At 38.2% G+C, this 24,632-nt stretch overlaps 7 protein-coding genes across 8 annotated transcripts; 5 read left to right on the top strand and 2 right to left on the bottom strand.

The window, feature by feature from the left end:
- Positions 1-313: 313 nt before the first annotated feature.
- LOC117783338 (40S ribosomal protein S18) lies at positions 314-1,588 on the bottom strand. The gene is made up of 3 exons (XM_034620715.1): positions 1,506-1,588; positions 1,065-1,250; positions 314-994 (listed from the first exon to the last, which is right to left on the bottom strand). Exons 1-3 carry the CDS (start codon positions 1,506-1,508, stop codon positions 725-727), a joined length of 459 nt encoding a protein of 152 aa, XP_034476606.1. The 5' UTR covers positions 1,509-1,588; the 3' UTR covers positions 314-724.
- A 314-nt stretch (positions 1,589-1,902) lies between these two features.
- On the top strand, positions 1,903-2,888 carry LOC117783503 (DNA replication inhibitor plutonium). The gene is made up of 3 exons (XM_034620920.1): positions 1,903-2,014; positions 2,066-2,467; positions 2,520-2,888. Exons 1-3 carry the CDS (start codon positions 1,987-1,989, stop codon positions 2,600-2,602), a joined length of 513 nt encoding a protein of 170 aa, XP_034476811.1. The 5' UTR covers positions 1,903-1,986; the 3' UTR covers positions 2,603-2,888.
- LOC117783502 (proliferating cell nuclear antigen) lies at positions 2,797-3,897 on the top strand. The gene is made up of 2 exons (XM_034620919.1): positions 2,797-3,020; positions 3,087-3,897. Exons 1-2 carry the CDS (start codon positions 2,913-2,915, stop codon positions 3,759-3,761), a joined length of 783 nt encoding a protein of 260 aa, XP_034476810.1. The 5' UTR covers positions 2,797-2,912; the 3' UTR covers positions 3,762-3,897.
- A 2-nt stretch (positions 3,898-3,899) lies between these two features.
- Positions 3,900-7,771, bottom strand: LOC117783501 (hormone-sensitive lipase). The gene is made up of 4 exons (XM_034620918.1): positions 7,639-7,771; positions 4,871-7,292; positions 4,684-4,809; positions 3,900-4,627 (listed from the first exon to the last, which is right to left on the bottom strand). The coding sequence occupies exons 2-4, from the start codon at positions 7,283-7,285 to the stop codon at positions 4,478-4,480; spliced, it is 2,691 nt and encodes an 896-aa protein (XP_034476809.1). The 5' UTR covers positions 7,286-7,292; positions 7,639-7,771; the 3' UTR covers positions 3,900-4,477.
- Positions 7,772-8,215: 444 nt separating this feature from the next.
- LOC117785006 (arginyl-tRNA--protein transferase 1) lies at positions 8,216-11,102 on the top strand. 2 transcript variants are annotated; one of them, XM_034622877.1, is made up of 8 exons: positions 8,216-8,392; positions 8,514-8,972; positions 9,046-9,215; positions 9,830-9,979; positions 10,074-10,255; positions 10,331-10,494; positions 10,560-10,711; positions 10,798-11,102. In XM_034622877.1, exons 1-8 carry the CDS (start codon positions 8,308-8,310, stop codon positions 10,894-10,896), a joined length of 1,461 nt encoding a protein of 486 aa, XP_034478768.1. In that variant the 5' UTR covers positions 8,216-8,307; the 3' UTR covers positions 10,897-11,102. The 2 variants fall into 2 exon arrangements, with proteins under 2 accessions (XP_034478768.1, XP_034478767.1); XM_034622876.1 differs by lacking the exon at positions 9,830-9,979 and adding an exon at positions 9,629-9,781.
- A 1,403-nt stretch (positions 11,103-12,505) lies between these two features.
- LOC117784612 (sialin) lies at positions 12,506-20,249 on the top strand. Its single transcript, XM_034622401.1, has 7 exons — positions 12,506-12,644; positions 17,393-17,454; positions 18,019-18,164; positions 18,240-18,782; positions 19,345-19,624; positions 19,697-19,938; positions 20,014-20,249. Exons 2-7 carry the CDS (start codon positions 17,436-17,438, stop codon positions 20,170-20,172), a joined length of 1,389 nt encoding a protein of 462 aa, XP_034478292.1. The 5' UTR covers positions 12,506-12,644; positions 17,393-17,435; the 3' UTR covers positions 20,173-20,249.
- A 958-nt stretch (positions 20,250-21,207) lies between these two features.
- On the top strand, positions 21,208-24,595 carry LOC117783698 (2-hydroxyacyl-CoA lyase 1). The gene is made up of 4 exons (XM_034621228.1): positions 21,208-21,258; positions 22,632-22,827; positions 22,887-24,126; positions 24,197-24,595. Exons 1-4 carry the CDS (start codon positions 21,208-21,210, stop codon positions 24,414-24,416), a joined length of 1,707 nt encoding a protein of 568 aa, XP_034477119.1. The 3' UTR covers positions 24,417-24,595.
- The last annotated feature ends 37 nt before the right edge of the window (positions 24,596-24,632 follow it).

Raw genomic sequence — 24,632 nt, 5'->3', positions numbered from 1 at the left:
TCAATTCTTTGTCCATCTCAGATGCATATAAAAATGATTTAATTTTGGGATTTTCAAAAGACGATGACACAGCCATAATAATTTCCTCAAGAACATGGTTGATTGGTGAATAGTATATGGAACTAGGGGGTGAACAATCAACAAATTGGGGAATATAATGACTGCTTACACATACATACGTAACATTTGGCACATCTAATTCTAATGGTTGATATCTAGTTTCTGGAAAATTATCCCTGGCCTGGGCGTTGGCAATGTTATCGATTTGACAAAGCAAAAAAAATAATACTGGACTCAAAATGATAACTGATGCACTTATGGGATTGGCGAGTTGAACAGATTTATTCTTGGAAATCAATAAGCACAGTTTGGTGCAGGTGTTGATTGGTGATGAATGTATAAAATACGTTGATGACATTTCAATTTGGGTGTTTGTGTGTTCGACTGTGTTGAAATGTAAAGCAAATTGATCATGTCTAGTAATAATATATTTTTGTACACATTTAATTCACTTCACAAATGCAACTTCTGCGAAGTAACACAAATTCAGCTCTCCAAGTGATTATTTATCCACAGATTCTGCAATTTCATTCAACACTTCAAGTTTTTGGGTTTTTTTTTGTATTTGTTTTCTTATTGTTTTGGATTGATGTTATAGTAGAATAATAAGCAATAACAGCTTCAGCCTGACGACGACGTTGACGTTGACCATGGCATCAGTAGCTTACTTCTTCTTGGACACACCAACGGTGCGACCACGGCGACCAGTGGTCTTGGTGTGCTGGCCACGGACACGGAGGCCCCAGTAGTGACGCAGACCGCGATGGGAGCGGATCTTCTTCAAACGCTCCAAATCGTCACGGAGCTTGGAATCCAAATTGGAGGATGTCAACTGCGAGTATTTGCCATCAATGATATCCTTCTGTCTGTTAAGGAACCAGTTGGGCACTTTGTACTGCAGAGGGTTCGTGATGATGGTGACAACCTTGTCAACCTGTCAACAACAAAAGCAAAATGTAAACAATGATTCCATACGATGATTGCTTTCTCAGGGTCACACTTACCTCCTCCTCAGTGCATTCACCGGCACGCTTGGTGAGATCCACATCGGCCTTCTTCAGCACAATGTTGGAGTAGCGACGACCCACACCCTTGATGGCGGTCATGGCGATGCCAACTTTGCGCTTGCCATCGATGTTCGTATTCATGATACGAAGAATGTGCTGGAACTTCTCTGGGATGACGAGCGACTGCAAGGGCAAACAATTCGTTAGCATCAAACATATTATTTGATCAAAAACAAACACATAAACAACAAAATTCACAAATGCCGAAATTGCATTTCCGCTAAAAATAGCAAGTCAATTTCGCTATATATAAAACATTTAAATGCTTCATTTCGCAATCTACGCGCACACACGGGCATGCATTTGTTTATTAGGCTTCGATCTGTCAGTTTTGTTGTTCGATTAACTAGATATTTGAAGATTTATATAGGGACGCACCATTTTTGCCCTGTTAAACCGACAAATATTCAGTCGAAAAAGAAAGCGGATGTGCTTCTTCTTGCCACTTTTGACATTGACATTTCGAAAAACAGTGCTGGAAAACGTCCAAATAAATTATCACAGGGCTGTCACAGTAACAACTGTGACTGCTACCAACTGCTGTTGCCAACTTAACTATTTTATAGCTAGATCTGGCCATGTTCAAAGTTGGAATGCTGAAGAAGCTTAAATATTGGTATTAGCCGGAAATCTAGCTATTTTGAATTTATATTAATCTATTTTTTACTAAATATATATATTTTTTTATAAATATAATAGAAACATTTATATCAAAAAGTTGACTATTTCTTTAGCTATTTTGCATCGAAAATTCAGCTACTTCCATCTACTTTCCAGCCGTTTTTCCTCTCATAATTTGGCAGCACTGGATACAACAGCCCTGAAAAAGTGCCGTTACGCATATGTTATTTGGATTTTCATGATGAGTGCAACTAGACATGTGAATGGTAAATAATACATTTAATTTAAACATAATATTTACACAAGTATTCCTTCAGCACTTGCCTGTGTGGACCAAAATGATGTCGTGTCGTTGCGCATCATATGCTCGAAAGCCCGTAATCATCAGTACAACATAGAAGAGCTGGATATGTACGGGAACACCGCCTTACTTAAAGCTTGCTACATGGGAAAGTTTGAGTGCGCTCGTATATTGCTTGATTTTGGGGCCGATATTTATGCCATCAACTATTTTGGACAAAATGCACTAACCTTAGCAACATATGCTGGTCATTTTCAACTGGTGCTGGAATTGTTGCGCCATCGTACATACCAGGACTTTAATTTATCTTCACTCATACCAGCAATTTGTGTGGCGACAATGGAAAAGCATACAATTTTAGAGGATTATTTTAAGCATCTGGATCCAAGGGGTGCCGAGGATTTACATACTGTGCACGGTGAGCTTACAAATATTTAATTGTGACATTAATATAATGTGCATTTTATTAGGGCTTGGAGTAACTGACTTGCGTCAGATAGTAAATACAAAATTAATAAGGAAACAACCGCAACTATTTCAAAAAAAATATTAATACAAGTGATTAGAATCTAAGTAATGTCCTAATTGTCTATTTTTATTGAAGAGTAATTTTGAAATAAATATTGCCATTTGTACCAGGGCTGCATATACGAAAACACCATTCACCACTTTTGCAGCTGTTGGGCAACGCCGCGACTTTCCGCCAAATTGACAGCTGTTGTTCGCGCCAAAACGCCTAGTTTTGCCGCGACAAAGGTATTCATCATATTAAAGTCGGCCAAGTAGCACGCTGTAGCGACGCGCTCGTTGAATTTCGCAAAACTTGCATATTAGAGAAACAATACAAGTTAAATAGTGTAATCATGTTTGAGGCACGTCTTGGCCAAGCTACCATTCTTAAGAAAATCCTGGATGCCATCAAGGATTTGCTAAATGAAGGCACCTTCGATTGCAGCGATTCCGGCATACAGGTAAGTGATGAGATTGGTTTTTGGGGACACGTTCTAGAAAAATCTCAATGGGATCTATGTTTACAGCTGCAAGCCATGGATAACTCTCATGTTTCGCTGGTTTCCCTGACCTTAAGGTCTGATGGCTTTGATAAGTTCCGCTGCGATCGTAATCTATCAATGGGCATGAATCTTGGGAGCATGGCAAAGATATTGAAGTGCGCCAACAACGAGGATAATGTGACAATGAAAGCACAAGATAATGCGGACACAGTAACGATTATGTTCGAATCGGCCAACCAGGAAAAAGTCTCGGATTACGAGATGAAGCTAATGAATCTCGACCAGGAGCACTTGGGCATTCCCGAAACGGACTATTCGTGTGTGGTGCGAATGCCTGCTATGGAATTCGCTCGCATCTGCCGCGATTTAGCCCAGTTCAGTGAATCTGTTGTCATTTGCTGCACTAAAGAAGGTGTCAAATTCTCTGCTAGCGGCGATGTTGGCACCGCTAACATTAAGTTGGCCCAAACCGGTTCCGTTGACAAAGAAGAGGAGGCTGTCATCATTGACATGCAGGAGCCAGTCACCCTCACTTTCGCCTGTCGTTACCTGAATGCCTTCACCAAAGCCACGCCCCTGTCGACACAAGTTCAGCTTTCCATGTGCGCCGATGTCCCGCTGGTTGTTGAATATGCCATCAAGGATCTGGGCCACATACGCTACTACCTGGCGCCAAAGATCGAAGATAACGAGACATAAACAAAAAGCCGTTAATTACCTGAATCGTATTCATATTTACATATGCCACATAATTTTTCTCACCCACAACATTCTAATTATTAAGATTTTTACAAATAAAACATTTCCTTGGTCAATAAACTAAATAAAAAGCAAAGCATTATTCGTTTAATGGCAATAACCATTTAATAACATATTACAACTAAACAGAAAATTCGAATTATATATTGCAGTTCTAGACTCACACAGCTTAAAGGATTCACAATTGCAAAGTATAAAGTATTTTTTGTATAGTTAACTCAACTCCCATCTATATATGGAAATATATTGGGTTTAAAGTACTCGTTCATAACAGGCACAGAATCCAGAGTTTGAATGAGTGTTGAGATTACATTATTTAGAATTTAGTTTATAAATATATTTTAGAGCGTGTTTACACGCTCTCAATACTTGAACGATTGGCATTTTTTTGTTACTTTAATGTAGAAGCTATAGCCTATCTATAATATAGATATATTAAGATAATTATTTTCGTATTTAGCTGACATTACAAAACATATAAAGCTTAGCTAACTGTGTTATTCAATTATATAAAAGTGTATAAAAAACTATTCGAGATGCAAAAAAAGCAAGAAATGTGCCCAATTAACAACATGTTATTCTTGCATGTAACAAACGGTGTATAAATATTAATATATACTATATAGTTTCTATAAAGGAATAAATATAAATTGTTTTTAAGGCGCTGTCGATGTGGCTGAGCACGCACTGGGACTGGAAGTCTCGTCGTTGCCAATGCTATCGTCGTTATTGTCTGTGGAGACCTGAAGCAATGTCTGCAACGATTTGATGCAGTGCTTGGAGCCATCCATCGCCTCATTGGATAGCTAGATTGGGGTTTATTTTTATTTTACATGCTATTTGTTGTCGGGTTCACACATACCATAGTAAAGTTGAGAAAACCATGTGGTAATCCCTCAAGTATCTCCAAGCTTACTTGGCGTCCGAGTCGTTTCAACTTCTTGGCAAGCATAACGCAGTCGTCTAGGCAAGGATCCATGTTCAGCGTCTATAAAAGAGAATAAAATATATGAGCAATCGATTGACTTGTGTTTCTGTTGTCCACTTACCAGTATCTTGGTCTCTGGCAGCTGTGATAGCCACTCGTCGCTAGCCCAATAGGGTGATAGAAACGGATCTTTGGGCACGTCAAATGCAAACTCTTCACTGGGGCTACGTGCAATTAAAGCATCCATATTGCGTACATCCTGTTGGCCAGGTGCAGTGGTGCCGTGTATCTCGTAGGATTGCGTGCATCGATTGATTATATTGTTAACTGCCTCCTGCAGGCGACCAGGCAGCGTGTCCATGGCCATCATTTCCCGTCCCGTTTCAACAAGTATATTCTCCTCTGAGCTGCTCTTGGCATGCCCATTTAATAGCGTGGATTTTGGGCAGGTCTGAGCCGTGTTCTCTTCTGTGGCCTCCATGGTGGCGGTGTCAATAAGATACTTGTCTAGAAAACTATCAATGTAGGCAGCTGATGCGGCATCTTTGGGTGTCTCAGCTGAGATCTCGATCGGATAATGTTCGATGGGCTGCGAGTCGTCCTCGAAGGACACGCAGGAGCTGTTGTCGCTGCCCTCAGTGTTTGGCAAGTCTGTACGCTCCACTGTCTGACTGTGATACGACGCACTGGCAAAGGTGTCGCTACTCTCCTCCTCTTCATCCCCATCATCTGACTGATTAAGTGGCTCGAGAGGCGTTAGCGGACTCCTGGCGGTTGAGGTGCGTCGACTGGAATTAAGACTTAGTGTTGGTGGCTTCTCCACATCGACTCCAGATGCCTGAGCATTGCGAATCTGCAGCAACTCTTCGACCTGCTTGGCGTTCTCCTGGAGCATTTCATTCGTTGGTGCTGCGTAGGCACGAAGGCATCGCATCATGAAGCCAAATGGTAGCAGTGGATCCATCAGGCAAAGCAGACGTGCCGGGCTGGGCACAAAGCTGACCAGCGTGGGGCAATAGGCCAGAAACAAGCCATCCGGAATCCGCACACCCTGCTCAATACACTTGAGCGCCAGGCCAATGGACAGATTCGCACCGGCGGAGTCGCCAGCGCAGATTACACGTTCCGCTGTTGTGCCCAGCAGCTCGGCATTGTTGAGCAGCCAGCAGTAGGCGTAGTAGACTTCCTGAAGTGCGCGTGGAAACGGCGCCTCTGGCGCCAGACTGTAATCCACCGAAAGTATAGGCACATCCAGGGCCACAGCCCAATCGCGTAGATACAGCTCGTGCGATTTGGATGACTGTGCCACAAACCCGCCACCATGGCAGTGGAACAGTATGGATTTCGATGCCGCTACCGGTCGACGCCAGCCACGATAGCGTCCCTCGCCAAGCATTCCCGAGCGTCTCTTGGCGCTTAGAAGACGCACCGAGACTGGAAGACCGGGTCCCAGATGCGCACTGGGCACAGGTATATCCACAAACTGCAACTGATCCTCAGCTGCTCCGCGGGCTGGCAAACGCAACGGCTCCGCAGGCAGCTCAATTATGCGATTCACCTTGATTGCAGTGCCCACAATGCTGGGCAGCTTGTGCATCAGCTCCGACTCGGCTAGAAACCAGAAGGATTTGCAAAAATCAATTTTCGCATTCTGCGAAATGTTTACAATGCGTCTGGCTCGCAGTTCCGGATTCATAAGATATTTGCCACTTGACCAGAGGCTTCGTGTGGTCTTCAGTAAAGTGCTGCTGCCATTGTCCGCATGGGAGTAATAGGTTTCCGAATAGCTGGCCATGCCAATGCCCAGAAAACGCAGCACACCACGTATGGAATCACCATATTGAAAGCCCAAGCAGCGTCCATAGAAACAATACTGATTGATGGTGTCGCCCAGCTCAAAGAGCTGCTCGGCCGTATGCTTTCCGCTGGCAAACAGATCCCCCGTCGTCGTTGACCACTGTCGCAGGATCAGTAGATATTGCAGACAGGTGCACAGGGAGCAGAGCAGCTGGGAACAAGCCTCCACCTCCTTCATGTAGAACTTCTTGCGAAAGAAGAGTGTGGCCCGGGTGGCCAGCAACTGTTGGCATATACTGCGTCCATGTGAGATGCACGCGTTGGTCACATAGATGAAACTACGATATCCATTGCCCGGCGTGCTCTCATCAAAGTCATACTCGTGGGCAAAGGCATCGATTTGCAGGACCAGCCGATTGGCCAGCACTATGAAATCCTGCCAGGCAATGTGTGCGGCATGCAAGCGTTGTCCATACTCCGTGGGATCCTTGGCGAAGTATGCGGCATGCTCCCTGCAATCGCCGTACAGTTTGTGGTATGCGGGTTGCAATTCGGCGGGTATGGGAGTACTTATAGTTGGGGGTGGACTTGGAGGTGGGGTTGTGGCCGTGTCTGTGTGTGTGTGTGTGTGTGCTGCTGGCGCCACTTTTCCATTGACCTCATCCTTCGCCTGCGCCAGTTTGAGATTGTCCTCGAAGTGGGCGTTCGCCTTTGACGCTGTTGTCGGCGCTGCAATCATGGCAGGGCTACAGCGTGAAAAGATACAATTAACAAGACTAAAAACACACATATTCAATTTTGGTTATAATAATAGTAAAAACAAATCATTTTGTATTGTGATTATATATGTTCTCTTTAAGTAGATTTTGCTTAGTTTTTTTTTTAGCTTTTGAATAATCTCAGCTGATGGCAGTTTATAGAATTTTTCCAAACATACTTATGAATCATTAGCGAGTTTAATTTTACACTTATTTAATTGGTCAGTCCATAAACACTTTCACTTTTACAAATACTACGCACTGCGCAATTCGAATTCTCGACATTGTAAATTAGCATCTTTACGACTCTTTCTTAACTAAATTTTTGACTTACTACTCGTTTGTTCGTTCTATTTATTTTATTTCATGGCTTTCCAATTAATATTAACTTTACTAATAATATTTGCATTTGTCGTTTCGTTCTGTAAAAGTTCAAAGACGTTGCCAGCTTGCAGAAATAAGTGGCCGTTTATTTGAACGTTGCCAGAGCATTATTAATTTCAATGCCTTTTTCCAAGAATGATCGTTTGTATCTTTTTTCTCTAAATTTGGAAGCTAGAATTTTAAAAATTTGTCCAGAATTCAGATAAAAATGGGCTTAAAATCCTTAAATCCGCGAACCAAGCCTGGTCAGTTCGTTTTTTATGGCGACATGACTTTTAAAATTAGATGGTAGCACTACATTTGCAAATCAGCTGTGCAGTGTCATCTCAGGTCAAAAAAATCGGCAAAAATTCGAACAAAAATTCTGAAAAATTTTAAAAAATTTTAGCTTCGAAATTGGAAAACTTTAAAAATAAAAAATATATTTTATTTACCTGTTTTTTTTTTAAATGTGGTATATTTTTTAAGTAAGACCAAATCGAGCCAAATCGTTTTTTTTTACTGGGTGGCAGCACTGCCAATATTTCGCAACAGAATCATCGGATCAGGTTGCAGTTTCAATACTCAAAATAATATAATGTGCGTTTGACACTAAAGAGAATACTGAACGCAAACAATCATGAGTGTCAGCATTGTGCAGTACTTTGGGGAACAGAATAGCAAATGTGGCTACTGCACGGGAACGAATTGCAGCAGGTCTCATGGTAAGAACGCATATTAAAAACAAATGCAAGACTTAAAGTGCAATGTACTTACTACTTCCTATTCGATTCCTTTTTCATGTATGTATAAATGTATGTGTGTGTGTGTGTGTGCGTCATACAGGCATGCATGCGTATCGCTTAGCCTGTGATGACTACCAAGAGCTGATCGATCGGGGTTGGCGGCGTTGCGGCAATTACTGCTATAAGCCGCAAAACAACGTAACCTGCTGCCCCTGCTACACCATCAAGTCCGATGCGCTGGAGTTCAAGCTGTCCAAGTCAAACAAGCGAATATTGAGGCGCATGAATAAGTTTCTGCGTGATGGAAAACGTGAGCCGGGTGAATCAACAACGCCACAGAATGGCGATGGCGATGATATTGGCAACGGTGTCAATATAAGTGAACTTCAACCGCAGCTGCCTGATAAGAAGCCCTCAGTGATTGATGTGGAGCACGTTGAGAACTTGGCACAGTCTCGTGGAGAGCAACTAAAGACGGCAAAAAACTTGGAACCGCTCGAATCGAAGACAGGAGACGGAGATCATTCAGCGTCCTCGCAGGCAGCCAACAAATGCAAACGTGGGTGCATAGTTTGACTTAATTAAATACATATGTATATATTAATTCAATTCATTTAACTTTATATCTGCAGTCACGAACTCAAATCCACCGCGCAAGAAGGCCAAACAAATGCGCTTGGAGCGGAGGCAGGCCAAGTTAGGCATACCCCTAGAGCAGGCACAGACTAAAACGATGACACAGGAGAAAAGTTTACGAGATTTTCTATCAGCAGCGAGTGAGACTGACAAGCATAAGCTGAAGGTATGTATGCAATGATAACATTTGCTAAAAGTTCAACTGCAACTTTAACTAAGATTAATTGCATTTACTAAATACCAATATTCGTATGTAGCTCGAGATAAAAATTTTCCGAAACACTATATAAACAAACCATATAGTTAATTGGCTAGTTATCTTTCTTAATTGATAAATAAGCACATTCTTCTCTGCTACTCTTATTTTAAATAAGAAGATAAAAAGCGTCAAATTTTTAATTTAAGCAAATGTTATCATGCTATGAGTATAAATTGCAACCGTTTGCAGAACGACCAGCTGCGTTCCCTTTATATCATATAATTGTTTGTAGTTTGTAGTTTGTTTTTGTTGTGCTACTGCCTCCAAGTGTCCATAAGCCCCTATATGTACACACATCGTATTTGTGCTATTTGTTGCAGATCGTTTTGGTCGCTGCCTCAGATATACAACGCAGTTGTACCGATGCAGTACACGCATTGTATCGCAAATATCAAATAGTCATACACAATGATAACCCCGCACGCCTAACACTATCTAGTATGCAGCGGTTTTTGGTTGAATCACCCCTAAAGGTAATTATAAAATGATTTTCTTTTTTTTTCTTATTGATTTTACCTTAGCTGGTTTTGGTCAACGTCCATGGAGCTGAATTCGATCGGACACTGTCGCAAAGCTATAAGCTATATAAGAAGTATCAGATCGCCATACACAATGATCCGCCAAAAAATCAGGAAGCTTACAAGGATCATCTGAAATTATCGCCCATGAAGGTTGCTAATTGAAATAATAACGTTCAATAATATAATATATTTTTCACTAATCATATACAAATCTATAATGTTCCATGGTTGTTATTGCTTGCAGCATGAAAAAAAAGAAGATGCTCCCGAAATGGGCTACGGATCATTTCATCAGCAATACTGGTTGGACGATAAGCTTATTGCTGTTGGTGTCATCGATATTCTGCCCGGTTCGGTTAGTTCTGTGTACTTTTTCTACGATCCCGACTACAGTTTCCTATCACTGGGCACTTATGGATCATTAAGGTGAGTTTTCAGTGGACTATTTGGCAAAATATACATTTAAATACTAATATTTGCAATTTTCCCATATTTTTTTAGAGAAATTGATTTGGTGCAGACGATAGCTGAGCGAGTACCCGCATTAAAGTATTACTACATGGGCTTCTATATACACTCGTGTCCCAAAATGCGATACAAGGGAAAACTATCTGCCTCCTATTTGCTGTGCCCAGAGACTTACGTTTGGTTGCCTTTAACTGATGGTATGATACGGTTAAATACCTATTAAATTAATGTTGATAATTTAATTTTTTTTTAATTATGCTAGATATACGTAGTAAACTTGATGCCCAAAAATATCAACGTCTCAATCCGGTTGTTACTGATAAAGATGTGAATGAGTTTTTAAATCAGCATTTAGACGATGTACAACTTCTGCTGGATGCTAGAACCTGTATCACATACCAGAGATTTATACGGGTAAACACAAATTAATCAATAAGTTAAACAAATTCGTGTTTTTCACTTAATTATTTTGTTTTAAAATCATTTTCTAATTGAATTAGATGGCTGGTGCTTTTGGAGAACGTGAGTCAATAATTGAGTATTGCAAGCTTGTGGGTAAAGTCTGTGCACACCGAATGGTCTACGTGAACATGTCATGAACTGGCATACTATTGATAAAAAGAAAATTAAAAATGCAAATTAATTCTCACATATTTCAATTAAGTTTACAGCCTTAGCTAAGTAGTGCAAAATTGTGTCATTCAAATATAATTGATTATTCTCTGTTGAGCCTAGCAAATACTTAAGTTCATGTTTTAAAACTCAGCTTTAACAAATAAAGAAATTAAAATGTTCAGCCAAATGATAAACACCAGTTTAATCAATAAAATGCAATAAGTATACAAAACAATTAGTCTAACATCTAGAAACACATGTATGTACTATGTACTTAACTGAAAAAAACACTTGTGATAAATGTGATAGCAGGAGCAACACGCAAATTAACAACTGTTATCAGTAATCATTGCTGCTTATCTACGACAGGCAGCTAAATGCATCAATAAAACTAGATATCTGTCACTCCCAGAGAAGCAGTTGCTCCTACAAGTATAAGGTGTACTTTTGAGTGTGTAGCTAAAATTCAGCATGATTAAAATTTAAATAAAAGGCAAAACGATCATTACGAGGAGTACTTGGAGTTCGGTATCTAGCACCTCGTTGGCAATGCCTTTGACTGACCCTGGGATTTCCTGCTAATTAGTTTGGTAATTTATTTTAACTATTTATGTCTTCAAATTCCATGAAAAAATATTTTAAATTTATGTCAGCTTCCTTATTTTTTTGAAGTGTTGTTAATTGTTGCTTAATTGCGTTAGCTTTATCTGGTCAGTAAAATACAGTTGATAAGATCTATATCTGTATTCCAGCTAGTAAAACAATAAAAATAGAATGACAAATCTTCAATATACTCTTAATACTATACAAAATCACGCTAATACGGAATTTTAACGCTTCTCTCATATTTTTGTGAGCATGGGCCAAGTGCGTTAATTAAACAAAATATTTGTTACCAAAGATGCTGTTAATTGACGTTTTGTACGCTGATCAAATGGTGTTAATGAATGAAAGTTGTTGAGGGAGAACAAAAAAGTTTACAATTTTCGAGACTTTAGAATACTTACAGCCAGCAGTTTTAATTTACGTATGATATATTATATCGAGTCTTTTGAGGATTCGGATTGTGTACATATTTAAGTACTGTGTTATACTTAGTACAGGGTATCATTTGGTTGACCCACTCAGCTGAAGCTCATTTTATAGCCAAGCTAAAAATATGCATAATTTAAAGCATAGACTATAATAACAAAAAAAAACACGTGCGATTTGCAAAAAAAAAAAAATGAAATAAAATGTATTATTATTATGTTTATTTAATATGTTGCCAGCGTAATTGTTGTTCTTGTTCGTTTGATTATTGGCATTCGATTTAGCACGAATTTGTGAATTGTTATTCACATCTTAAAATTTCACGGCGTGCAATAAATCGCACGCGATATTTGTTTGGACGCGCTATCAGAGCTGAGAGAGAATACAATAAAGCTGAGCAGAGCGTAGCGTCAATCTCGAAACCGCCAACAACAGTCAACAACAATTTAAACAATTTTTAACCGTTTGTGTTTTTGTTGCGCTGCGTTTTCGCTGCTCGAGGTTTTTGTCTGAGAGTTACATACATAAGGTAAGTTAAGTATATATGCCATTGGCAGTTGGCGATTTGGCTTCATTCGTTTCGCGGCATTCTCAGCTGGAGCTACAGTTCCCAAATCCCGCTTCCGTTAACCCCCCTTCGTTCCCACACAGCTGTACAGCCTGAACGGGCAGTTCGGTTGCTAACAACGCGTACCCAAATGTGAGTGTGTATGAGTGTATCTGTGTGTGTGTTCTGTCACAGGACTTCAAGCAAAAGATACAAAATCTCGTTGCTGCTTTCGAAAATAACGATAAATCGAATATCGTACGATTGTGCAGTGCGGTAAACAGTTATGAAATTCGACAAGTGGCAAATTTCAACAAATATTAAAAAGGACTTTAAACTTTAATTTCCTTTTCTTTAAATGTCAAATTAAATCAAATCAAATTCTGTGTAAACCTACACGTGTTTTAAATGCGTGCTTCTCTTTCATTTATTTTTAGTAATTGGGTTAAAATACTCATATTAGATAAATTTTGGCACTTGAAATAGAAACTGGTTTGGTTGTCGGTTGTATTTTAATGAACCTCATAAATTCTCGCAAATCTTTTGTTTCAAAATTCATTCAAAATTCTTCAAATTGGATTGCTGGATTCGGGAAGTTATTGTAAATATGCAAATTATATAATCAACCATCAGAAAGTAGAGTCTTAGTTTATTACTAGAAGCCATTATATAACTTCCAATGGGAATGAATAATTACAGTTCTCTTTTGGAAATTTAAAGATTTTTATTTATTTTTTGTTTTTTTTTTAACCTGCAATTTTTCGCTTTGATTTTTGCATTAATTGATCTGCTAATTATATGAATAAATATGTGCAATAATTATTCTCAATTACCCTCAATTCTATAGTATTTTCCATTTTTATACCCTATATTAAATGAGAGTGTGCGAATAATCCGCGACCTTATATTATCGGTTACATCGATTTGTAGAGGGTATATCCTCGTCTACCAACCAGTAGGACAGCCTTCTGACTTCTTACAATAATTGCGGGTGCACTTCCTATTCAATTTGATTGATATTTGAAAGTAAAGTATAACGTGCAAAAATGCAATTGCTGTGGAAATAAGTGCAAATTTGGAATTTAATTTAATTTCGGTCACTGAGAACTTCAAAAACAATGGCAGATATTAAAAAAACAAACAAATGAAACAACAAATAGATAAGTAACTGCTACTAACTGGTAGAGCGTATTACATATTTCAATTTCATGTGAGATACGGTTCATTGCCATTGAATTAGTTTGCAGAATTCAGCGGCAAAAGCTACAGCTAAAGCGAAATAAAAATAAAAACAAAACGAGACGAAACGAAACGAAGCAAACAAAACAGTCGAATAGCCATGCAAACTGACTAAAACCAAACTGTTTAAACGTTTTTCAAAAGTCAAGCCAGAAAAAAAAAACAAAACAACAAAAAAAAAACCCTATAGAGATAGATGCAAACTGCCAAACCATGTCAATTGTGAGCTCATGTCTTATGTAAATGCTTAAAGCATGCGTGCTATGGGTATATAATATCTATATACAGATATGTGTCAATATATACTTTCTTATGTGTATCATCAGCATTGATAGCTAACGGTTTAATAGTGTTTTATGGGCTCGTCGCTCTTCGCTCTTTGGAAAAATCCCATAACATACCCCATTATCGTGATATCGTTACCCCTGAACGTTTTTCTCGATATTACCTGTAAATGGTAAATCAAATCATTATGGATCTATAAACATTGCAACACGAGTCCGATTTTTTAACTTTACAGCCGAATAATTGCCGATTAAGTTAACTTTAATGAGAATCATTTACCACTGACCAACTGCCTTTTATCAAATCAAACGTGTATTATGGCAAATATACCCGCAATCATAAATTTTACAATTGCGATATCTTCTTTGCCCCCATTTTATAATACCATAAATTTTTGAGCTGATTTTATAAAGCCAGCACTGGCAAAGACGTTGATAAAGCCCCACGCTCCCGATTAGAGACAAATACGACAAATTAATTAGCAGCACTCTCGACCTAATTATACTTACTTATTACTCGTACTCCACTTTAGATACTACTGGAACATGGTAATTTCCGTACATTTTCGACTGAGCGAATTACACTTAGATACGGCTGTAACTTTGGGTTCTACTGCAACAACATATTTGTCACAGTCTTTGGTAACAAATGACTGATTTAACAAGTTCCAAGCAACTGGCTATTAAAATTCCCAATAAACTGAAAAATTCCGAGTAGTATCAGTGTTGAGATTGAAAATCCCAGCAGTTTATTCAAAATGCCTCAAAAACTAGTCTATCAACTGTCAGTGAAAACTTGCCAATAAAGTCAAATAGTTTATTTTAACACATACCGAAAGTATAGAACATTTTAAGAGATATCCGCAACGAACAAATATTGAATATAATCTTCCAATTATTTTAACTTGACTTTGACTAAAGGAAATTTTTTTATAAATAGGTTAACTGCATATTGCATAAACGAAAGAAATACTTTTCTTAGCTTGGGTAATAAATTCTAGACACAAAACTATCCACGATGTTTGCAGATTTGATACATTATATAAGTTCCTGCTCATATTTATATATCTCTAAGAGAATCTAATTTTTTACTTATTGCAAAGTGCTTTATTTTAAGCTTTTAGAATATCTTAAAATGCCAATCAACACGTAAAAGTCGAGTGCATTAATTAAGCTATCTGTCTGACTATATTTAATTATACATATCTTTATTTTGGCATAATATATGCAAAGTATTTTTCGGATGTACTACATCATCAGACTCAAAGGTTATTTACGGTATTAGTTTGTTGTTTAATTTTTTGCTTAAAACCAATTTAAATAAACGTTCAGTGCACGTTTCCTTGGCCATGGGTTATCTTAAATGGTATATCTTTAATGTGATAACTTAACTGGAATATCTTTAATGCGAAATCTATTTTTGGTGGCACATTCGTACCTTAATAAACTTATTTTTGCAAATGCAAATCACGTACACGTTTCGAGTGTTTTTCCTATATATACTTAGATATATAATGGTGTCTATCGGTCGAGTTAATACACCTAACAAATTACATGGAGCTGTGGCAGTCACACGCAATTTATTTATGGAGTTGTTGTTGTTAATATTTGCGAATTGCACTTGATAACGGTATATAGTAGGGCTATAGACTTTATACTTCATTAAATGGTTATAACTTTCGATTGTTGCTTTTGTTTTTTATTTTTTTATAATTGTTTTTATGTTATGTGTTTTGGATTTATTCTGTTCATTGAGAACTTTGGCAAAACCGAGACGATTGCTTATCACTAGTTTATGGCGCCTACTTAGTATTATTTTTTTGTGTGTTGTTGTTCTTGGAATTTTGTGCAATATCTATAGAGCTTAACTAATTCAAAATGAATGATTTAAAGGCATGCTACAATCTTAACTTTATTTAATTTCCCGTCAGCAAAGGTCTATCACTAGATCTTAGTCAATAGATCTCATAAATTATCCAGAACTATAGCTGAGATTTGTAAAAAATAAATCTAGACCACATGAAGTGAACGTTATTCAAGTGGCAACTTAAATGCGATTCACTGAAATTCCTACTACCTACCAACTACCTAATAAACTGACTTAGTTAACCCTGTCAAGCAAATACACGTAACATTCACGAGGCTACCGGCTATTGACGAACTGCATGTGCAATCTTTTTGAATTGCTTTCGAACAGCTGTCCAAATTATATACAGAATCCAATATTTGAGTCCGACGTGCCAAGGGCGTCGCCGTAAAATACTCGTATTTAAGTATTACAACTGTTCCCCTACGAATATAGACTGTTTAAAGTTTAGACAAATGACTTTGATCTGGATACTATAATAAATGAAAGTATGAGTATTTTGAAAATTTGACTAGCGTGCAGCAATACAATTACCTTATCAAAAATTCTGTCAACAATAATGACAGCCAATGATAGCCACAGATAGAAGTATAAATCAAAAATGAAATCAAAACACTTTACAAATACATGACTAGCTTTTGATATTCCCATTTATCATGTTCATAACTCAATTAAGCTTAAATGCCCTCACACGTGCGTTGCCAAAAACCATCTGAGACGTGATCACTAACTGGTACAGATGATAATCGCTTAATTTTGCTAAATTTAGATGATAAATGCATTTAAAATGACACGTGTAAATTTTGTAAAATGGAATAAAACATGAAATAATGCTATCATTGATTTTTTAATAATTACGTGTCAACATACTACTCCACAACTGCTAAATTATCCAAAATTTGCTAAAATTTTTGATTGTCAACATTTGCATCATATCTTTGGCATAATGAATATATACATGACTAATAAATAATAATTTTCGTTTTCATTTAAGCGGTAGAAGTAATAATTGAAAAGTGGTTGCCATATGATTTAAACGACAATTAACGTCTCTAAACTCGTTAAATTTATCGACAATACGTGAAACATTATTGAACCTAATGTAAATACCTATTGGAGTATTTTGACTTATGTATGTAGTATATGCATGAGTGAATTTAAATGTTTTAAAAAAATAACAACTCAATTACGCGTTAAACTTTATAAATAAGTAATAATAAAATAAATGAGAGGAATAAGATCTTATTATTTGTAAGAAAAATAAGAAAATGACGAAACAGTAAAAGAAGATGATGAAGCATCAATGTTTCATAATCCAGATAACTGACTGCTCCACCTGAATCAAAGATCAGCTGACATAATAATGCCAGTTAAAAAAAAAAACACCTCCGCATTCTCGCTTAACGACGAATAATTTAAATACTTATTAAAACTTTATACTATACACAAAAATGAGTGCAACTTCCCTTGCGTATGCGTAATATTAACTGTTTCCTGTTATCGTCTTTCAGTTAACATCGACGTGCGGCTCAATCACAATAACAAGCTGCCAAAATGGCTGTTATTCCCTGCTGTAAGTACTCATTATTTTATTTTTGGTATGAATTAAAGTTGCTTGATTTAAAATTGTACTTGGTTCTGCTTAAATAAATTAATCAACCGATCGTTACGTTATTTAAAAATATTGATTGGTGAATTTAATTTGATTAGTTGCCTATTTTAAATTAAATACGCTTTTGTTTTCAAATTTGTAACTAAAAAATATTTAATGGTAAATTTCATACTGTCTCTATTTAAATTCATAAGTAATTTAAACACTTTTTTTTTACACTTTTCAAAACATTTTAATATACCTTTTTAATGTCTTTCAAGGGGTATAAACCTCGAAATGTCTCATAAATAAGTTTCACGTGAGACGCAACCGAAAATCCCCGAGAAACGAGAGTGGCAAATATCGGAATTTACGCGTGTGTCAGTTTTTAGACACCTGACAGGGCACAAAACAAAATAAAGATGAAGTTGACAGATCTAAGACCGACCACTGTTCAACTATAAATAGACAAATTTAATGAATAGTTAATGATCAGCAATAATAATAACAAGTATAATAAAAATCAATATTTATTATCATCCGCAGTTTATGTGCCGAAGCGCGTGAATGTGGCCATAATGTTGTTCATGATTTGTCTGGTCAATTATATGATGCGGGTTAATCTGTCGATCAATATTATTGCAATGGTTGAGGAGCGAGATGAGAATGGCACAGTCGTTGAAAAGCCGGATGTATGTATTAAAATCAGCGATAATTATGATAGCAATGATAATTGAACTTAATAAAACTCCTATTTAAATTTGCAGTTTGGCACGCGCTACGAATGGTCACAAAAGGATCAGGCATTGCTCTTGGGTGGATATTTTTATGGTTACATGATCACCTCGCTGCCAGGTGGCACGATAGCCGAGATGCTTGGCGGACGCAATGTGGCAGGCTTCACTTGCATGGCGGCTGCGATATTGACGGCCTTAACACCTCTGGCCGCTTCCTGGGATAAATATGCGGTGTTTGTTGTGCGATTTCTGATTGGTCTGCTTACGGGCGTGGTTTATCCATGCTGCCACAATTTGGTATCAAAGTGGTCGCCACCAGATGAGAAGGGCAAATTTGTTGCCTCATTGATGGGTGGCACATTTGGCACCGTCATTACTTGGCCACTTTGTGGCGTGATCATTGAGAAACTTGGCTGGGTCTGGGCCTTCTATATAGTTGCCATCATAGTGCTTGTGATTGTGGGACTTTGGTTCTATTTGGTGTCCGATACGCCAGCACAGCATAAGACCATTAGTCTCAAGGAGAAGGAGTTCATTGAAAACAGTCTTGGCAACACAGTGGGCAACAAGCCGGTAAGTTTGACATTATACCCTTTTAGATATATGTAGTACTTCTCAGGGAATCAAATCCAAACAGTTATCGGTTCCGGCTTTGGTTCAGAACTACTCTAACTTGAGAATTAAAATCTTTAAAATTTTCGTAAAGTCAACATTTTTGTCCAATTTGACATCATTTTTTACAAAAAAAAAATTTATGGTCTCAGAATCGAGATTAAACTGTTTTTTATGAGTAACTTTTGGATTTTAAATTTTCAAAATTCTTGATTGGGAAAATTTGTTTTGAATAAATATTATAAAATTTGAATGTAGAATGCAAATTGATTCAGTTTTCAGAAAGTAATAACCGTTTCCAGCTCAACGGCTTACAGTTTACAATTCAAAATGGTTATTTTTTAATATAAAATTTAATTGTATACACACAGAAAGTAAAAAATCATTTTCTTAGTTAAATTTTTCCTTATTTAGGCTTTCTTTTATTTTCATTCTGATTTTGAACTCTTAAAAATTATATTTCTTTTGTAATTCTTAAAAAAATAGCAAGATATACATTTAATATTTTCATTATTATTTTTAGAAATGGCCTCCATACAGGCAACTGGTTGTCTCTCTGCCCTTCTGGGCCCTGACACTGCTGCATTACGGCAGCATGTGGGGTCTGTTCTTCCTTCTGACCGCCACGCCCAAGTTCTTGAGCGAAGTGCTGGGCTTCGATTTAAGCTCAGCCGGATTCCTGGCCAGCTTGCCGCATATTGCCCGTCTCTTGGCCGCCTTTGGTTTTGGTGCCATTGCCGATTGGATACGCCGCAAGGGCTGGTGGGGTATGACATTCACGCGAAAGGCTTTCTGCTTGCCATGTGAGTAAAACTACAAAGGAATTGCGGACTCCCTTAATTTTTATATGTTCATATATTTGATTTTTTGTTTAGCTCACATATTGCCAGGCATATCGCTCGTCCTTTTGGCCTTCTTTGGTCGAGATCCATATGTGTGTGTGGCCATAATGACCATCTCGTTGGGCTTTAATGGCGCTGCCACTGCCTCCAATTTGGCCAACTCTCAAGATCTTGCTCCCAACTTTGCGGGTACCTTGTACGGTATTATTAATTGTCTGGGCACGACACCAGGATTCTTCTCACCATTGATTGTGGCTGCATTTACCTCACAAACGGCAAGTTTTACTTAACATTATTATTATTAAATAACTTTATATTAATTAACTTTTTTTGCTTGTACATTTTTATAGAATACCATCGATGATTGGTTCTGGGTATTCATAATCGGTGCCGGCGCCTATATTTTGCCGGCCCTATTTTTCTGGGTCTTCGGCTCAGGAAAGATACAGAAATGGAATGAGGTGGCAACCAGCGAACCGAGAGAGGATGTTGTAAACACAAAGTTGTAATTTGTGTCTTGGAAATTGGCTGTGATGTTGTAGTAATAATGCCATATAATTATGAACAATTTTTGTTTGTATATGTATGTATTTGTATTTGTAATTGCACTTTCGGGTGCGAATCCTATTAAAATTAAAGTTGTCTATTTATTGTTGTAAATCGAGTTGTCTTTATTTAAGATTGATGCTCCCGTTTTGCTTTAAAGCATTGCTTTTGAAGTCTATTAGAACGTGATATTTTTATTGTTGACAAAACAACAAAGATAGTCAACAAAAAACCTTAGATTTGTTGAAGGGGAAATATTAAAACTGGTTGCGGTTTTTGCAGACGTTAATTTTTGCGCATTCAAGCAAAAAACCCCAAAATTGACACAACAATTAGTTAAATGTTAATCAAAATGCAGAAGTGCAAACCTCGTATTTTTTTTTTTACTATGTTGACAAATGACTTTTATAAATTAACATCAAGGTCTTGAGCCTATGAAGAAACCATGTCAAGAGAGCTTTCTAAAAATATAAATCGAAATACTGCGCAACATTTTTTTTTTTCACAATTATTTACACAAATAATTTGCGAAAGCCCACGTAATTACCCAAATATGTATGTAAAAAATTAATATGATACAAGTAAAAGTGCTACTGTCAACTGAAAGATACCCTGTGCTCAAGTTTCCGTTATTTTTTTATATGGAGTTTAGACCTACCAGAACGTTTTCTGGTTCACATAATTTTAAACTGATATTTTCTTGTAGTTAATTTTCATCTCATATCAGCTAAAAATCATTTTCAAATCAAATTCTTACGCGCCCAACTATCGATAATTATTGCACGACCAGTGTAACGAGAGCTTATCGAAGTATACACTGGTCACACTGTTTCATAATAACATATCCATTTTGAGTATAACATAATGTTAAGTTAACATTAACGCAAACTTAACACTTCTGTTTTGTTGTCGATTTTTTAGTAAAAAGTTATAAAATAAACGCGTTAACGCGACAGCGTGCACATTACTTTAACAATTAGCACAATAAAAACATTAAAATGACCGAAGTGGAAGCTGTACAAATTATTGCCGAATCGTTGAAGCAACAGGTAAGTTAATATTCTGCCCGCTTTGCGGCCTTTTACCTCTGTCTGTAGTGATATGCAGTTTTTGTTGTTCTTTTGGTTTTTGCATACCAACAAGCAACAACAATTGTGGGAAAGAAGAATGTGCAGTGCGTTCAACTGTAGAATTAACGGTGTCCGTGCACCATTTGTAGCTTATCTGCCAACTGTTTGTTGTACAAAGTTCAAAAGTACTCAAAAGTGTCCAAGCAATGTTGTTATTGCATACTAAAATATACATATGTATGTGTGTGTGCTTGTTGCCTTGATTATATTACTATGGTTGTTGTTGTTGTTGCCAACCGGTGGCTTTTAATAGCGATATAGATACGAACGGATCTTGATAGAAAGAACTACGGCCCCAATGTTCCAAAGTTGTTGGAACACGACCTAATGAATTAAGCAGTAAATCACACGAGTTTCGCGACTGATTAAAATCAATAAGCAGATTCACAGAGGCCCCAAACTAAATTTGCCATTGCAATTGCCCAATTGAACTTTAAACTATTTAAACATATATTAATTTTACAACTTATTTGGTTGTAGATGTCATAAAGGGTTGCGGGACCTTTCTTGTTATCAATATGATGCCTATCTGATTTGTTTTTTTACCCTTTGGAGGGAAATTAAATTTCTTTCTAATAGTGTGTAACGCATATAAGGAGGCTTGGTAGACATAGTATATTCCTAATCAGCATGACAAGAGAGGCGTGGCAGATATAGTATATTCCTGATCAGCACGACGAAGTGAGTCGTTATAGCCATATAATTATGTATATTATGATGATACATATCTATAACATAAAGCAAATCGATCAAATATCGAACTTTGTCATGAAACACTTTGTAGTTCTTCAGAATATCTCAACCAATCTATCAGATTATGCAGATTAGCCTATCGGACTATTATATCATATAATTGCTATGAAAACAATCGGAAAAAAATCAACCTTTAGTATTCTAAAAATTCTTGTTTCTTGAGATACCTCAGCCAATCTTACAAATTCTGCATGTTATACTAGCTTATAAATCCTGAGCAAATTTAGTTTAAGTCGCACTATTATATCACAAATGTAACATAAGTATTAAAAACTTTGTATCTTGAGATATCTCAAGCCAATCTCACAAATTCTGCATGTAATACTGGCATATAAATTCCGACCAAAATTTACTTAACATCGAGCTACTATATGCTATAGCTGCCAAAGGAATGATCCGCTGATAATTGAATACAGCGCTCCTTAAGTGCTGAAGTTTGCCTTTGTTATTGATATTATTTAAATTAGTTTTTATTATAACAATATACTTACTTTTATGCTTTCTTAAGTAACTTGTATAACCTTGTAAATGATTTGCAGGGCGTGGATTATGTGTTCGGCATCATTGGCATACCCGTCATCGAGCTGTCCATGGCCTTTCAGGCCGCTGGACTCAAGTACATTGGAATGCGCAATGAGCAGGCCGCCTGCTACGCTGCTCAAGCCATTGGCTACATGACGGGGAAGCCTGGCGTCTGCCTGGTTGTCTCTGGACCTGGATTGCTCCATGTTACTGGTGTGTAATTGAGATTCAATATTGTTGACTGTCTGTTTAATTAATATTTTAATGCTTAGGTGGTATGGCTAATGCTCAGGTTAACTGCTGGCCACTGATTGTGATTGGAGGTGCCACGAATCAGGATCACGAGGGTATTGGCGGCTTCCAGGAGTGTCCCCAAGTGGAGCTTTCACGTCCGTACTGCAAATATGCGGCACGTCCGCCGACTGCTGCCCTGATTCCGCTGCACGTTGAGAAGGCCGTGCGTTATGCCACCTACGGTCGTCCCGGCGTGGCTTACTTGGACTTCCCCGGCAATATCCTGCAATCGAAGGCAACTGAGTCACGCATCTACAAAGCACTGGCGCATCCTGCTCCACCATTGGTCTACCCGCCACATGACGAGGTCATTCGTGCTGCTCAGCTGCTGCGTCAGGCCAAGCGTCCACTGGTGATCATTGGCAAGGGCTCGGCATATGCTCATGCAGAGAACACACTGCGTCACTTCATTGAAAACACAAATCTACCCTTCCTGCCAACTCCCATGGGCAAGGGTGTGGTCTCTGACACGGCTGCTCAGTGTGTCTCCTCCGCACGCACATTGGCGCTGCAAAAGGCCGATGTGGTGCTGCTTTTGGGCGCTCGTCTCAACTGGATTCTGCACTTTGGACGCACTCCACGTTACGATAAAGATGTTAAGTTCATCCAGGTGGATATCTGTCCCGAGGAGCTGCACAACTCGGTTGTCGCATCAGTTGCAATCCAGGCGGACATTCGCCCCTTTGCCGAGCAACTTTTCGAGCAAATGAATGCGGTGAACTTCCGTTTTGGCTATGAACAGGATTGGTGGAAGCAACTGGCAGCCAAATGTAAACAAAATCGCGATACAGTTCAGCAAATGTCAATGAATACATCGACGCCGCTCAACTACTATGCGGTCTTCCATCATCTGCGCGAACTGTTGCCACGTGATACAATCATTGTTAGTGAGGGCGCCAATACCATGGATATTGGTCGTTCCATGCTGCTTAATGAGCAGCCCCGTCATCGTCTCGATGCCGGCACCTTTGGCACCATGGGAGTGGGTCCGGGCTTTGCCGTTGCCGCTGCTCTTTATTGCCGTGACTTTGCACCTGGCAAGCGTGTGCTGTGCGTGGAAGGTGACAGTGCCTTTGGTTTCTCTGGCATGGAAATTGAGACAATGGTACGCTACAAGCTGCCCATTACCATTGTCATTGTGAATAACAATGGCATTTACGGCGGCTTTGATAAAGACACCTTTGAAGCCATACGCAGCGAGGGAGACCTAACGCAAATGTAAGACATTTAACTTATCAGCTTATCCGATTAACGGGTTAACTAATCTTATCATGTATTCCTTATATAGCACACCACCATCAGCTTTGGGCGTTCAAGTGCGCTACGAGGAGATGATGAAAATGTTTGGCATGCAAGGCTATTTCTGCACCGAGATCGAACAGCTCCAATCAGCGGTGAAGGCGGCTAATCAACTGACGGATAAACCCACCATTATCAATGTGGCAATCAGCCCATCGTCGGATCGCAAGCCGCAATCTTTCAACTGGCTCACTGAATCAAAACTTTAAGGCACAATGATATCCACCACACATGTTTTTATAAGCAGCAACGTTTACAATTAGTTAATAAGCACACAGTTTCGCGCATTCCTAAAGATTTTAAAAATGCATTTGCCACGATATTGTCTTTTTTGTATATACACAACATAAAATGCAATTTTTATAAAGCCAACGATTGTAGAACTTCAGATGAGAAACATCGCTATTATTGTGCGAGAAAGCAGA

This window comes from Drosophila innubila, assembly GCF_004354385.1.
Source record: "Drosophila innubila isolate TH190305 chromosome 2R unlocalized genomic scaffold, UK_Dinn_1.0 1_C_2R, whole genome shotgun sequence".
In the NCBI taxonomy this organism is placed as follows: Eukaryota; Metazoa; Arthropoda; class Insecta; order Diptera; family Drosophilidae; genus Drosophila; species Drosophila innubila.
The sequence above is the reverse complement of the archived record's forward strand: the minus strand, read 5'-3'. Positions and strand labels throughout refer to the sequence as shown.

Excerpts from the sequence above, each read along its gene's own strand:
- LOC117783338 (XM_034620715.1), bottom strand. Across the intron at positions 995-1,064 it reads GTGAATGCACTGAGGAGGAG|GTTGACAAGGTTGTCACCAT; the intron begins GTAAGTGTGACC and ends TGTTGTTGACAG.
- LOC117783503 (XM_034620920.1), top strand. The coding sequence starts at position 1,987 with ATGATGAGTGCAACTAGACATGTGAATG. Across the intron at positions 2,015-2,065 it reads TGCAACTAGACATGTGAATG|CACTTGCCTGTGTGGACCAA; the intron begins GTAAATAATACA and ends GTATTCCTTCAG. Across the intron at positions 2,468-2,519 it reads GGATTTACATACTGTGCACG|GGCTTGGAGTAACTGACTTG; the intron begins GTGAGCTTACAA and ends GCATTTTATTAG.
- LOC117783502 (XM_034620919.1), top strand. The coding sequence starts at position 2,913 with ATGTTTGAGGCACGTCTTGGCCAAGCTACCATTCTTAAGAAAATCCTG. Across the intron at positions 3,021-3,086 it reads GCAGCGATTCCGGCATACAG|CTGCAAGCCATGGATAACTC; the intron begins GTAAGTGATGAG and ends CTATGTTTACAG.
- LOC117783501 (XM_034620918.1), bottom strand. The coding sequence starts at position 7,285 with ATGATTGCAGCGCCGACAACAGCGTCAAAGGCGAACGCCCACTTCGAG. Across the intron at positions 4,810-4,870 it reads TGCCAGAGACCAAGATACTG|ACGCTGAACATGGATCCTTG; the intron begins GTAAGTGGACAA and ends TCTCTTTTATAG. Across the intron at positions 4,628-4,683 it reads GTTTTCTCAACTTTACTATG|CTATCCAATGAGGCGATGGA; the intron begins GTATGTGTGAAC and ends ACCCCAATCTAG.
- LOC117785006 (XM_034622876.1), top strand. The coding sequence starts at position 8,308 with ATGAGTGTCAGCATTGTGCAGTACTTTGGGGAACAGAATAGCAAATGT. Across the intron at positions 9,782-10,073 it reads TGGTTGAATCACCCCTAAAG|CATGAAAAAAAAGAAGATGC; the intron begins GTAATTATAAAA and ends TATTGCTTGCAG. Across the intron at positions 10,495-10,559 it reads TTGGTTGCCTTTAACTGATG|ATATACGTAGTAAACTTGAT; the intron begins GTATGATACGGT and ends TAATTATGCTAG.
- LOC117784612 (XM_034622401.1), top strand. Across the intron at positions 18,783-19,344 it reads ACACAGTGGGCAACAAGCCG|AAATGGCCTCCATACAGGCA; the intron begins GTAAGTTTGACA and ends TATTATTTTTAG. Across the intron at positions 19,939-20,013 it reads CTGCATTTACCTCACAAACG|AATACCATCGATGATTGGTT; the intron begins GCAAGTTTTACT and ends ACATTTTTATAG.
- LOC117783698 (XM_034621228.1), top strand. The coding sequence starts at position 21,208 with ATGACCGAAGTGGAAGCTGTACAAATTATTGCCGAATCGTTGAAGCAA. Across the intron at positions 21,259-22,631 it reads CCGAATCGTTGAAGCAACAG|GGCGTGGATTATGTGTTCGG; the intron begins GTAAGTTAATAT and ends AATGATTTGCAG. Across the intron at positions 24,127-24,196 it reads GAGGGAGACCTAACGCAAAT|CACACCACCATCAGCTTTGG; the intron begins GTAAGACATTTA and ends TTCCTTATATAG.